Source organism: Stegostoma tigrinum, chromosome 36 (assembly GCF_030684315.1).
Source record: "Stegostoma tigrinum isolate sSteTig4 chromosome 36, sSteTig4.hap1, whole genome shotgun sequence".
Classification (NCBI taxonomy): domain Eukaryota; kingdom Metazoa; phylum Chordata; class Chondrichthyes; order Orectolobiformes; family Stegostomatidae; genus Stegostoma; species Stegostoma tigrinum.
Window position 1 is genome coordinate 8,805,809 of NC_081389.1, and position 12,628 is coordinate 8,818,436.

At 40.8% G+C, this 12,628-nt stretch overlaps 1 protein-coding gene across 5 annotated transcripts in view; it reads right to left on the reverse strand.

Annotated features, from left to right (window-relative positions):
• The window catches only part of vps13c (vacuolar protein sorting 13 homolog C), a 275,727-nt gene that overhangs the window by 45,065 nt on the left and 218,034 nt on the right, over window positions 1–12,628 (reverse strand). For all 5 annotated transcript variants that reach the window (XM_048520896.1, XM_048520895.1, XM_048520894.1 and 2 more), the window contains one exon: window positions 11,587–11,822. In XM_048520896.1, the coding sequence (XP_048376853.1) occupies window positions 11,587–11,822 (236 nt within the window). The remainder of the gene's footprint in view (window positions 1–11,586; window positions 11,823–12,628) is intronic.

Genomic DNA, 12,628 nt, shown 5'->3' on the forward strand with positions numbered 1-12,628 from the left:
TGTCCTTTTAATCCCGCTAACTTCATTTTTTCTACACAGCCTGAAAAGCCTTTTCAAAGTCCATATAAATATTAATGCACTAATATAACTGCCCTTCTCCATTCCTTCATTGAAGGCTTCAAGGTGAAACATGACTTGTCTTTAACAAATACTAAAGGAGTATTATTAATTGACTTATGCTTTCTCCTGAAAAAAAATTGTTAAATATCTGGTCTCTTGCTCACCTGTATGAATAGTAAGAGTGTGGAAAGATTAAAGCATGTGTCTTTCTTAATTGATTCATAGGTCATCCCTTCACTTGTTATAAAGCTGTTGACATTTTACTCCCATCATTTGACACTTTCGAACACCTGCAAAGACTTGTTATTCACCCTATCAACACTCCACACTCAGTATTTCTTACCTGTTGACACTCTCAATTATCATTATAATTATAATCTAATTATTTTGCCATTATCTCTCTGCCTACATATTCTGTGCCTGTGATCTTCCCTCCATTTTAACTGATAAAGAAGCAATGTTCCAAAAGCTTGAGATTTCAAATAAACCTGTTGGACCACAACCTGGTGTTATGTGACTTCTGACTCAGTCCTGAGAAAGGGTCACAGATGCTGCCAGACCTGCTGAGCTTTTCCAACAATTTCTGTTTTGGTTCCTGATTTACAGTATCCACAGTCCTTTCGGTTTTGACTTCTGACTTTGTCCACCCTCGCCCAACACCAGCACCTCCGCAATAAAAACCAATACCACACAGGGCAGCTACACTAAACTTAATACAACAAACTCTGCAAACTTGTATGGTACAACAAGGCTTGGAACTGCACCTGATCTTGTCATACTGTTGATGCAATGGTTTCAGAATAGGTACTTGAATTGCTGCAAGGAATACATTACTGGATAGATGGTAAATCAGAAGATTGTCATTGGGGAACTGGTTGGAATGAACTGGAAGTTGTGTGTGTGATTTACACTTGTAAAAATGTGCATCAAATTAAGATACACACGGTTCTTTAAACACGAGCATTCTCTCCTCTAGTCTGTATCCGTGATGGTAAAAGCAAGTGCCAGTGGACCATCTGATGTAACTCAGCCCCATTCAGTCCTTCAATCAATGTCAAATGAGCTTTTGTTAGACAGATGTTTATAACCTGAGCATTTTAGTTTAAAAAAAAATTCAGCTAACTCTGAGGACAAGTGCAACTCTGCAGCAAGTGAATGTCATGGGAGGTGAACCAACAAGAAAAAACAAAAGTGAAAAGTTTGAAATAATCACCTGAAAAATAAAGTGACTCCTATCTCCTCAAATTTAAATTCTGTCACTGATATCAAAACAGTCACACATAGAAAACGTCTTACATACAGAAGTGCCACTCTTCATTTTTACAGAGCAAAATGGAATAGCTGGATAATGCTCACTGGCATTTTGAATCATACACTCACGATCAAAAACAAACAGACAGTGCTGAATTTAACAACCATAGCAGTAGGCCAGTGTTAGATACTGGCAGCATTTCAGTCCCAGCAGCCAGTGGGATTGGTCACCACAGCTGGAACTACAGGAGGCCACAAGCACAAACATCAATGGATGGTTCCGAGGACAGCGGGAGAGGTTCTTTTGGTGAGGGTAGACCTGACACTGTGGCTGTCCTCATGAGGTACAAGATGCCTGATCAGACAAGGCCGGCCTTGTGGTAGTTTCCTAATATGGTGTGCGGCACCTTGCTCCCAGACCATGGTACAAGTCAATGGTTACCCAAGTGGCTGGGATGTTTTCTCTGGAGGGTAGGAGGTTGAGGGTTGAGGTTATAGAGGTTTGTAAAACCATGAGGCGTACAAATAAAGTGAATGGCAGGTGTCTTTTACCTAGGGTGGAGAACTTCAAGCCTCCGGGCATATTTTTAAGGTGAGAGGAGAAAGCTTTAAAAGTACATGAGGCAATTTTTTTTTTTTAAAAACAGTGATTTGTGTGTGGAGAATTTCCAGAGGAAGTGGTGAATGCTGATACAGTTACAACACTTTAAAGACATTTGGATAAGTACATAACTAAAAAATGTTGGTAAAGATATGGGCCAAGCGCAGGCTGGTGGGACTAGCTTAGTTTAGGATTATGGTCAGCGTGGTCTGGTTGGACCAAAGCGCAGAAATGGACCCTCAGTGTTTTAACTGGGCTACAGCCACAAGACCTGTCCCACCTTGACTTATTTGGGGCACGTCAGGACAGCAGCAGGCTTTCCACATCACGTCCACGTTTATTTTTAAAGGGGGGAAATTGAAGAGAAGGCAGAAAGAAGGGGAATGATTAAATTCTATCCAGTGCGTACAAGACAGCCTCTCCAATTGATTCATTCCTCAGCGACGGGACGCGAAAATGCAAGTCCTGACCGTGTGTTGCAGGGAAAACATTTCACCTTTTCATCTCTCTGTCGTAACAGTATAGAATTAAGCACTCAGGCTGGAACAGGAAAAGTAGGAACTGCTGATGCTGGAGAATCTGAGATAGCAAGGTATAGAGGTGGATGAGCACAGCAGGCCAGGCAGCATCAGAGGAGCAGGAAGGCTGACGTTTCGGGTCTGGACCCTTCTTCAGAGATCATTTCTGAAGAAGGGTTCAGACCCGAAACTTGACCTTTCCTGTTCCTCTGATGCTGCCTGGCCTGCTGTGTTCATCCAGCTCTACACCTTGTTATCTCTTACTGGAACAGATCCAGTTTAAGTGAAGCAAGTAGCTATATCCATGAAAAAAATGCCAGGAATATATTCATCTCTCTTGTGGAATCGCAGGTAAACTGATGCTTGTCCACTCAGGTCATCATGACACGGATCCAAAAAACTAACTTTCTATGTTTAAAATATTGACTTTAGGGTGTAACAGAGAGGCATTATCATTACTATCAATTCAATACTGTAAAAATGCTTTCCCAGATCCAGCGAAAAGGAATAACTGAGGTGAGAACGACTGTCAGAAAATTTAGAAGTGATAGCGACTAAAATGTTAATTTCAAGTCGAGAGAAGTATTCACAATTTTTATATTATTATAAACATATTGTTTTTGAAACTTTAAACGTCATCGAAAATGTACATTCCAAAAGCAACATGCATATATCACATTATAGTAGTGTAGAAGATGATCTTCAAAATTCAGTACAAAAACCACTCACGTCAACATGACATGGGTCATAATTAAACTGCCTCATCATGCCTGTCTTGGTCAGCTGTGTTGAGACACACCAGCAGGGAAGATATTACCCCTCACCTAGATGCAACCCAAAGCACACTTCTCATCTTCTACACAAGTATAGATGATACATTCAAAAAGAAGAAAGCGTAACTCAACTGTAGGCCATTTGTGTACCTTATTTTTGGTCCAGATGGTCCTAGTTTTACTAAGGATATATTGAGCGAGTTGCCTTCCCACTGTCAATTAATCCCATTCTCTGCATGCACAGTCAATACAAATGTGTCCAGATCAAAAGTGTATCTTAGGTAGGAATTGCAGCTTGTCCAAAGGATGCCCATCTGTCTTTGACTCTTCCCTCTCAAAGGAAGGTGCGCGTGCAAAGTAAATTAGTGTCCCTCACATAGTCACCAGTGGAGGAAGGCAAGGTACATTACGTAGTATTTCTCATGGTCACAGATATGATGAGACCTCATTCTTACATGCAAGGATCAATGCTAACCTGCTTGTGGGCCAGCTGGATGACAGCAATTTAACCAGTGTTGTTGAGCTGTAACTAAGTGCATACTGCACTTCCAGTATTGTGCCTTCATACACACGACATAACTCTTCCAACAAAATATGGCATTATCAAGACATTTGGTCTACATTACCATACAGCACAAGCAAACATAAGATTAAAAACAACAGACATTACAACAGGCGACATTCTCTGTCAGTTTGATAAATGGCCTGAATTCAAAGTTTGGATAACTCACGCTTTTAAGTATTTCCTTCAAACTTCAATAAAATCGTGTATCACAAACAAGAAGATGAATTTCTATTCACCTCCAAAAATCTTTGATTCCCTTCCAAGTAAGAATCTACCGACCTTCACTTTCAAAGTATTGAAAATATACCCACACTGTCTTCAACAATAAATAGAGAAAGGGAGAGATGACGGTGCAGTGATAAAGTCCATGAAATACGATCCCAGAAGATCAGGCTAACATTCTGGACATACACATACAAATTCCACTACAGCAGCTCATGCAATTTAAATTCACATCATCAGAGTGGGACTGAAAGCTGTCCACGAAATTACCATTGATTGTCACATCACATGAGAAAACATTCACTGAGTCTCAAAGCTCCAAGAAGACCAAAGACATTTTACACTGCAGTTAAATTGCACAGGTAGGAATAACTTCAGCTGCAATTGAAATTAAGTTCCATTTTTACCTTTGGAAGTGCCAATCTCAATAGGTGGCTTCTTTCCTTGCCTAAATTCAGCATAAAAAGCTGCTCTTTTGTTTATGCATAGTAACTAATAAACCAAATAGGGCATTCTGAAGCAGCTTCATTAGACAGTGGGTGTGGTGAGAATGGGGAATTCAGTACCACAAGGAGTAGCTGGAGTTAATTACTTTTTAAAACAAATTATTTGAGGGATGTGGACATTTATTGCCCATCCCTTGTGCTTTTAGATGCATGTAAGGCAAAGCTTCCTAAAAATCCTCCCACTGTATTGCCATTTCAAAGCTTCAAAATTGTCACACTCAGTGAGCAACGCTTTTGTGCAGTAGGGGGGAAAAAAAATCAGAGATCAGAGGAAGGTGGTGTTAAAAGAGTTAGTCATTGTCTCAACCCCAAAACTTCAGCTGTGACCTCACGAGGGGTTCCCAGTTGGGAAGGCCTGATTTAGGTAAAGGCAGCTTAAGATGATGATGGAGCAAACAACAGAATTTTAGGATAAAATAACGTAGGGTTGGAGGTGGTCCCTCAGGAGGACGTATATGAATGAGTTGGGTTGAATCGCCTGTGTTAGAACTTCTCAGTAATCTGTCCTTCTATGCAAGGATTGTGGCCCGGAATAAAAGGTGTGACTGTGAAGGTAAACAATTCCAGGCCATGACATTTAACTCTAGTTTCACCCCCGATTTCCAAAAGTCTACAACGTGTCTTACAATTTACTTGCATGGAAACTAATAATGTTAAACCACAGTAACAGTACATGCACTCTTTTTGCATCAGATTTTTTTCCTACAACCTCAAATATTCACAAGCTTCTTCTATACAAACACCCAGCAGAGAAACCACTTAATTAACTTGCGGTTATTTAGTATTTTACTGTGTTCACAGGATGTGCGTAAAAACATCACTCAAATTATTACTTTCAAGTCTCATCGGCGTGCCAAGATCTCTCAAAACGCAAACACGGGAAATTAACAACTCATCTCTCAAACAGATGTGTCATTTTGGGTATTGTAGAGGAGAATGGCTTCTCAGGGCAGTACAGCACAGATGCCCAGATTTCTGGCACAGTGGCTGTGTCTACTGTAAAGAGGGGTATGTCAGGTTCCAAGCAACTGATGGTAACAGGGACTCACCAGTCGGGGGCAGAGAAAAATGTTTCTGCGACCATCAGTGAGACATCAGGATGGCGCATTGCCACCCCGACAGAAGGGTCAAGGATGTCTCTGAGACAGTGCAGAATATTCTGAAAAGGGACAAATACCAGCGGGAAACGGTTGTGAGCACTGGTACCAACAGGGATGAGGTTCTGCAGAGAGAAGATAGCAAACTAAGCCAGAGTTTAAAAAGTAGGACCTCAAGGTTAGTAATGTCTGGATTACTACTGGTGCAATGTGCTAGTGACAGCAGGAATAGGAGGATAGAGCAGATGAATGCATGGCTGAGGAGCCGCTACAAAGGGCAAGGATTCACAGTTTTGGACCACTGACGTCTCCTCAGGGGTAGAAATGACCTGCATAACAGGGTCATATTCCACCTGAATTGGACACAAACAGATCATATCATATCATCTCTGATGAAGGGTCGAGGCCCGAAACATCAGCTTTTGTGCTCCTGAGATGCTGCTTCGCCTGCTGTGTTCATCCAGGCTCCACACTTTGTTATCTTGTCTCATATCACATCCTTGTGGAGAAGATTGCCTTGTGTTACTCAGGACTTGTAAACTTGTGAAACAGTGGGAACCAAAGCAATTGGGAGGAGAGAGAAAAGGCTGAGGCTGTTACAGCACATAAGGAGAGCAAGTCAAATAGTTACAGCAGACAACAGCTGAACAAAGCAAGACTAATGAATGAATCTGTATTTACTTCAATGCAAGACGTCCAACTGGTAAAGCAGACGAATTCAGGGCATGGTTGGGAATACGGGACTGGGAATATCACTGCTATTACAGCAAAGTGGCTCAGGGATGGACATGACTGGTCGTTTAACGTTTCCAAATACAGATGCTATGGAAGGATAGAAAAGGAGGAAAGAGAGTTTTGATTAGGGATAGCATTATGGCCATACTTTGGGATGATATTTCTCGGAGGTCATCCAGTGAAGTTATATGGGTGGTAATTAAAAGTAAGAAAGGGATGATCACCTTGTTAGGATTGTATTATAGATCCACCCCAATAGTCAGCTGGAAATGGAGAAGCAAATATGTAAGGACCATCTATGTGGAATTTGCACATTCTCCCCACGTCTACATGGTTTCCTCTGAAAGTCCAAAGATGTGCAAGCTAGTTGGATTAGTCATGGAAGTGCAGGGTTTTAGGGATGGGGGTAGGAAAGTGGCTCAAGGTGGGATGTTCTTCAGAGAATCGGCGCAGACTCAAAGGGCCGAATAGCCTACTTCCATACTGCAGGGATTCTGAAATCTATCTGCAAGTACAATAAGGTTGTAATGGTAGACAATTTTAACCTTCCAAACATACAATGGGGTTGTCATAGTGTGGAGGGGCTTGGTTTGGGAGGAATTTGTGAAGTGTGTACGTACTGACTAGAGAAGGAGCAATACTTCACCTTCTTTTGGAAATCAGACAGGTCAAGCAACTGAGGTTTCAGTGAGGGTGCACTTTAGGGCAAGTAATTAAAATTCTATTAGTTTTAAAATAGTTATCAAAAACTATAGAATGTTAACTTTTGATTTGTTCTAAATTGCAGTAAAACCAATTTTGATCCAATTCGACAGGGACTTGCAAAAGTTGACTGGAGGGAGCTTTTGCAGGTAAAAATGAGATGAGAGTTCAGAGGCATATGTTCCTGTTAGTGTGAACGGCAAGACTGGCAAGTACAGGGAATGCTAGATGACGAGAGAAATTGAGGCCCTGGTCAAGGAGAAGAATGAGGCAAATGGACAGCTGAAATTGAGTGAGCAGGGTGGTGTATGAATGGAACGAGCTGCCAGAGGAAGTCGTGAGAGAGGTACAATTACAACATTTAAAAAGCATTTGGATGAGTAAATAGGGAGGGTTTAGACTGATACGGGCCAAATGCTGAAGATATAATGGCATTAGGGGTAAACTCAAGAGGGAAATCAGAAGGCAAACAGGGGGCATGAGGAAGAAGTTTTGGTAAATAGAGTTCAGGAGACTCAAAGACATTCTAAAAGTACATTAAGTGCAAAAGCGTAACTAGGGAGAGAATAGGGCCCATTAAAGTTCATTGTACCCATCCATGTGTAGAACCACAGGAGATGAGGGGGACTCTAAACAAATATTTTGCATCTGCATTTACTGTGGAGAAAGACATGGAAGCTAGGCAACTTGGGTAAATAAATAGTGATGTCTTGGAGAGTTTAAATTACAGAAGAGGTGATGCTGGTTCAAACACAAAGGTGGATCAATCCCTGGGACCTGATCAGCTGTATCCCAGAACTTTGTGGGAAGCTGGGGAAAAGATTGCTGGGCCCCTTGCTGAGATACTTGTATCATCGACAGCCACAGGTGAAGTACCGAGAGACTGGAAGTTGGTCAATCTGGTGATAAGCCATTATTTCAAAAAGGCTGAGAGAAAAAGTCAGGGAACTATAGACCAACGTGCCTTATGACAATGGAGGGAATTCTGAGAGACAGGACGTAGATGCATTTGGCAAGGCAAGGATTGATTAGGGATAGTCAACATGGTTTTGTGCAGGGGAAATCGTGTCTTACTAACTTGACTAAATTTTTTGAAGAAGTAAAGTTGACTACAGAGCGGTACACATTGTCTTTATGGACATCAGCAAACCATTTAACAAGGTTCCGCATGGTAGACTAGTTAGCAAGGTTAAATCACAACTGATCCAGGGGGATACATGATTGGCTCGAAGACTGGAGACAGCGTGGTGGCCTGTGGCCAGCAATGCGTCAGAAGGATCAGTGCTGGGTCCTCTGCTTTTCATCATTTATATAAATGCTTTGGATATAAATATAGGAAATATGGTTAGTACTTCTGCAGTTGACACCAAAATAGGGAGTGTATGGACAGTGAAAATTATCTCAGATTACACCGGGACTTTAATCAGATGGGCCATTGGGCCAAGGAGTGGCAAATGGAATTTAATTTAGATAAATGTGAGCCGTTACATTTTGGTAAGGCAAACCAGGGCAACTAAATGGTACAGCTCTGGGAAGTGCTGCCGAACAAAGAGACCTAGGTGTGCAGATGCACAGTTCCATGAAAATGGAGTCCCAGGTAGACAGGGTAGTGAAGGTGGCGTTTGGCATGCTTGCCTTCGTTGGTTAGGACATCAAGTATAGGAATTGGGACAGCATGCTGCAGCTGTATAGGACATTGGTGAGGCACTTCTAAAATAGTGCATACAATTCTGGTTACCCTTCTATAAGGAAATCGTTGTTAAACTTGAGAGGGTACTCAAAAGATTTACAAGGATATTGCTGCGATTGGATCATTTGAGTTACAGGGAGAGGCTGCGGTATCGGAGGCCGAGGAGTGACCTTATAAAGGTTTATAAAATCGTAGGGGCACAGTCAGGGTGAGTAGCCAAGGTCTTTTTCCTAGGGCGGGCAAATTCAAAATTAGAGGACATCGGTTTAAGGTGAGAAGGGCAAGATTTAAAAAGGATCTGAGGAGCAACCTTTTCATGCAGAGGGTGGTGTGTGTATGGAATGAGCTGCCAGAGGAAGTGCTGAGACAGGTACAATTACAATATTTAAAAGGCATCTGGATGGGTAAATAGGAAGGCCTTAGACTGATGCTGTGTAACTCTACGACTAACTAAAAGTGGGCTCCTCTGACAGTGTTTCATTTTCTCAGCAGTGCCAGTAGATTATTAGCAAGATTTACGGTTTGAACTTCAAACTAGAAAAAACACAAGTGGCAAAATGTACCAGTAAACAAGTTATTTCAGTAATTCAACAGTCAGAGGCAAAGAAATGAGAAAAATTAAACATGTAAAATGAGACTGAAACAAAGTTGAGAACAAGGCAGTAAATAATCCAAATGACTTAGGCTATCTCACTAGAACAATATGCCCCTCCTAATGACTAACAAAGCAAAATTAACAACTTGATATTCAAGTTCAATATGTGACATCTTAAAATGGTTAATTATGAAAACAAAATTCCATAGGGTATGCATTCCAATTCTGACATAAGGTTTTGGTGCAGTCAATAAAAGAGGGAGTTATTGGTCAAGTAGGAAGGTAGAATGGAATCAGGTTGATCTGGTCCCATGTCCAAATAAGGATTCAAAATACACATGTGCATCAGTAGGCTTGAGGGGATGACCTGACTTTTGCACTAAATATTTCACAGAGGGATCATGATCAAAACAAAGCTGCAATTGTCAATGTCAAATAATACCATCCCCACATCAAGAAGCATTGGGGAGAACAGTTTTAGAATATAGGGAGGCCAATTTCTTCCAATGGTACAGTCAAGTCTAAAGGTGACGAAGACAGGGATGAGGTTGAAGCTGAATGACATGAATTTGAAAATAGACAGTCTCAGGTGATGCCACTGAAAAGAAAGCTCATTTCATGTCAAATATGACAGCAAGGCTGCAAAAAAGCTGGTACTGCCTCAGACTGTTCCAAGGGACAGGAATGGAGTCAGTAGCAATAGGAGAGAGTTTGGAGCAGAGACCAAAGGCAATGGATGTGGCCTTCTCATATTTAAAGCAGAAACTTTTGTTCATCCAGCACTGGCTACTGGGTACAGTCAGACGATGTTTCAATTGTGGGTGTCAAGAGAGACGTTGGTGAGGTAGAGCCAGAAGTTATCACACTGACACAGTTGAGGAAGCAGGTAGATGAGAAGTGGTCAGGGGGAAAAAGATTTGCATTTAATGAATAGTGCCAACAGACAAGAACAAAACTGAAAGTCCCGACAGACCCAGTGCCTAAAACAGCCAATGCACAGCAACAAACAAAGCTGAAAAAAATGCTAAACCATGCCCAGTATTGTTGGCGACAGGTTAGAGAAATTTACAGCAAGACTCTGTCAAGACATCCACCGGAGATACATGTCCAGTTCCGGACAAAAATGCACGACAAGCCATTTAGTGCTGGTAGTAGTGCAGACTAAAGCCACATGAGCTATTCAGCAGTGCTCAAACTTTCAGTCATAACTGGTTGCTGGAGTAACATGCGAACAAAAGCCGAAAGTGGGGTAACAAGAGTGAAAGAAGCCAATGGCTACTTTTTTGGCTTTTCAGCTTCTGCTCAAGCATTTGTCTGGAAAAGTTAAATCTGGAAAACTATTTCTGATCCAAATGTCAAAGAAGAACACAAGAGTTAAGCTGTCAACAAGGAAAAAAATTAGGAATGACAGGCAATAGTGATTTGTTTCAAAAACTGTAATAAAGTAAAACTAACATGAATGCATACTGCAACCAGTTTCAATGCTTAGATGAATTAACACATACTTAATGGCCTCTTATCTCTAAGTTATGCTGCAATCTTGCGAACAGAATTTTCAGAAGTGGACTATTATTACCTGAGCCACACTAAAAATCAAAACTCCTGCACTAATGGATCTGGAAGATTAAGGGCTTGCAGTAATTATACTGAGTTGGGGTATATTTATTTCATAGAACTGTCACAGCGCTGGAGGCCACTCAGCCTAATATTACCTAGTTCAACCTCCTACCTTTTCAGCATTTCTATCCAAATAGTTAACCAATGCCTTCTTCAAAGTCTCAATGAGACCTGTGTCCACTATATTTCCAAGCAGTATACATTCCATGCTGTAACATCACTGTATAAGAAAGGTTTTTCTCCCGTCATCCTTCCATGCCATCTAATGCTTTTTCCTTTTATAAGTGGTTATTACCATCACAGTTAAGAAGGTGGATTCTCTGAGTTCTATTTCTCGTCACATATATTGTGAAGAAACTATGAATTTTAATGGTTAAATTCCTGCTTGAATATTATTCAGCACTATTGTAAACAGCCTCCCATTAATTTTACACGCCTTTACCCGCATTATTTGTAAGCTTCTGCCCCTGAGCAAGAAGCATTTCCTGCACAGTTTTATTTACATTGTTTAATTCAAATTGCTGAGAAAAAAATTAACGCCAAAACAATTCTGAATTAAAGATCAAGATCATATTTCCTGATCAGGTTACTTACTTTTTTTGTCGTAATTTATTTAAACCAGACTGATACAGCAATAAGAAATAGGAAACTTACTTGGTCATTCCTATGTATGCAATTTCCTGTTTGCTTTCATTGTTAACAAGTGACAGTCCAAGGCTGTGAAGTGAAATTGTAACTCCCTTATCAAACTGCATCAGATCCTCAGCCTGTCGAGCTTTAGAAATAACTGCAACATCTTCGGTGAACACCAAAACACGCTGTCGGCCATCAAGGAAAGATACCCAGTGAATCTGATTGTTGTTTTGCCAAAGAAACTGCCCAAACTGATCCTGAAAAAAATAAGTCATTCTATAAATGAGATTGAAGATTTTATTAGAAAGTTCTTAAAGTTGTCTGTTTTTTCATCCAAAGTTGCAGCCCACACAGAAACAAGACTGTTCAAAGGAACTAACCCTCCCTACATTACAATACCAGGATGAGGACAGAAAAAAGATGAAAACTTGTAGAATTCAACATCTGCTGTTACATCCCTGACTTTGCTTGAATTTTAGAGCTGCGCAATGTTAAACAGAGTGTTTGATTTGCTCCCACATTTCCAGTACACAGCCTTCCCAAGAGGTACCACTTTTACTGCAAAGATAAATGCATCATGTAAAAATCATCTGAAGCCAGAAAGGTTTTCATAACTATCAGTAAATCGTAATCTTGCTAATTTATAGCTCCCCTGAAATGTATGTAGTCTACCTTTTTGAACCACTTGATTGTAGTTATTTTATAAGTTTGCTAAGCCACCCCAGAAATGTGCTCCAAAATCAATCAAACTGGGACTGCAGTCTCCTAATGCTGGGCGGGGTAAGGGAAACAGGTTTGCATCCTCAAGTGCAAGTGATTACAATCAAAAAAGTGCATTTATGGCCATTTTTGCAGCTACCAGTCTTTTAACTCCACATTTCATTTCAGATGAAATGAGGACAAACAACTTCTGGACTGCTGGTCCACACTATGGCAGTGGTTCATTATCAAGTAATCAGAGTAGGAGGTCGCTAAACAACTCATTAAGTCCATTCCACCATTTACTGAGTTTCTGACTGAACTTATACATCAATTCCACTTTGTTACACAGAGCACAGAACAG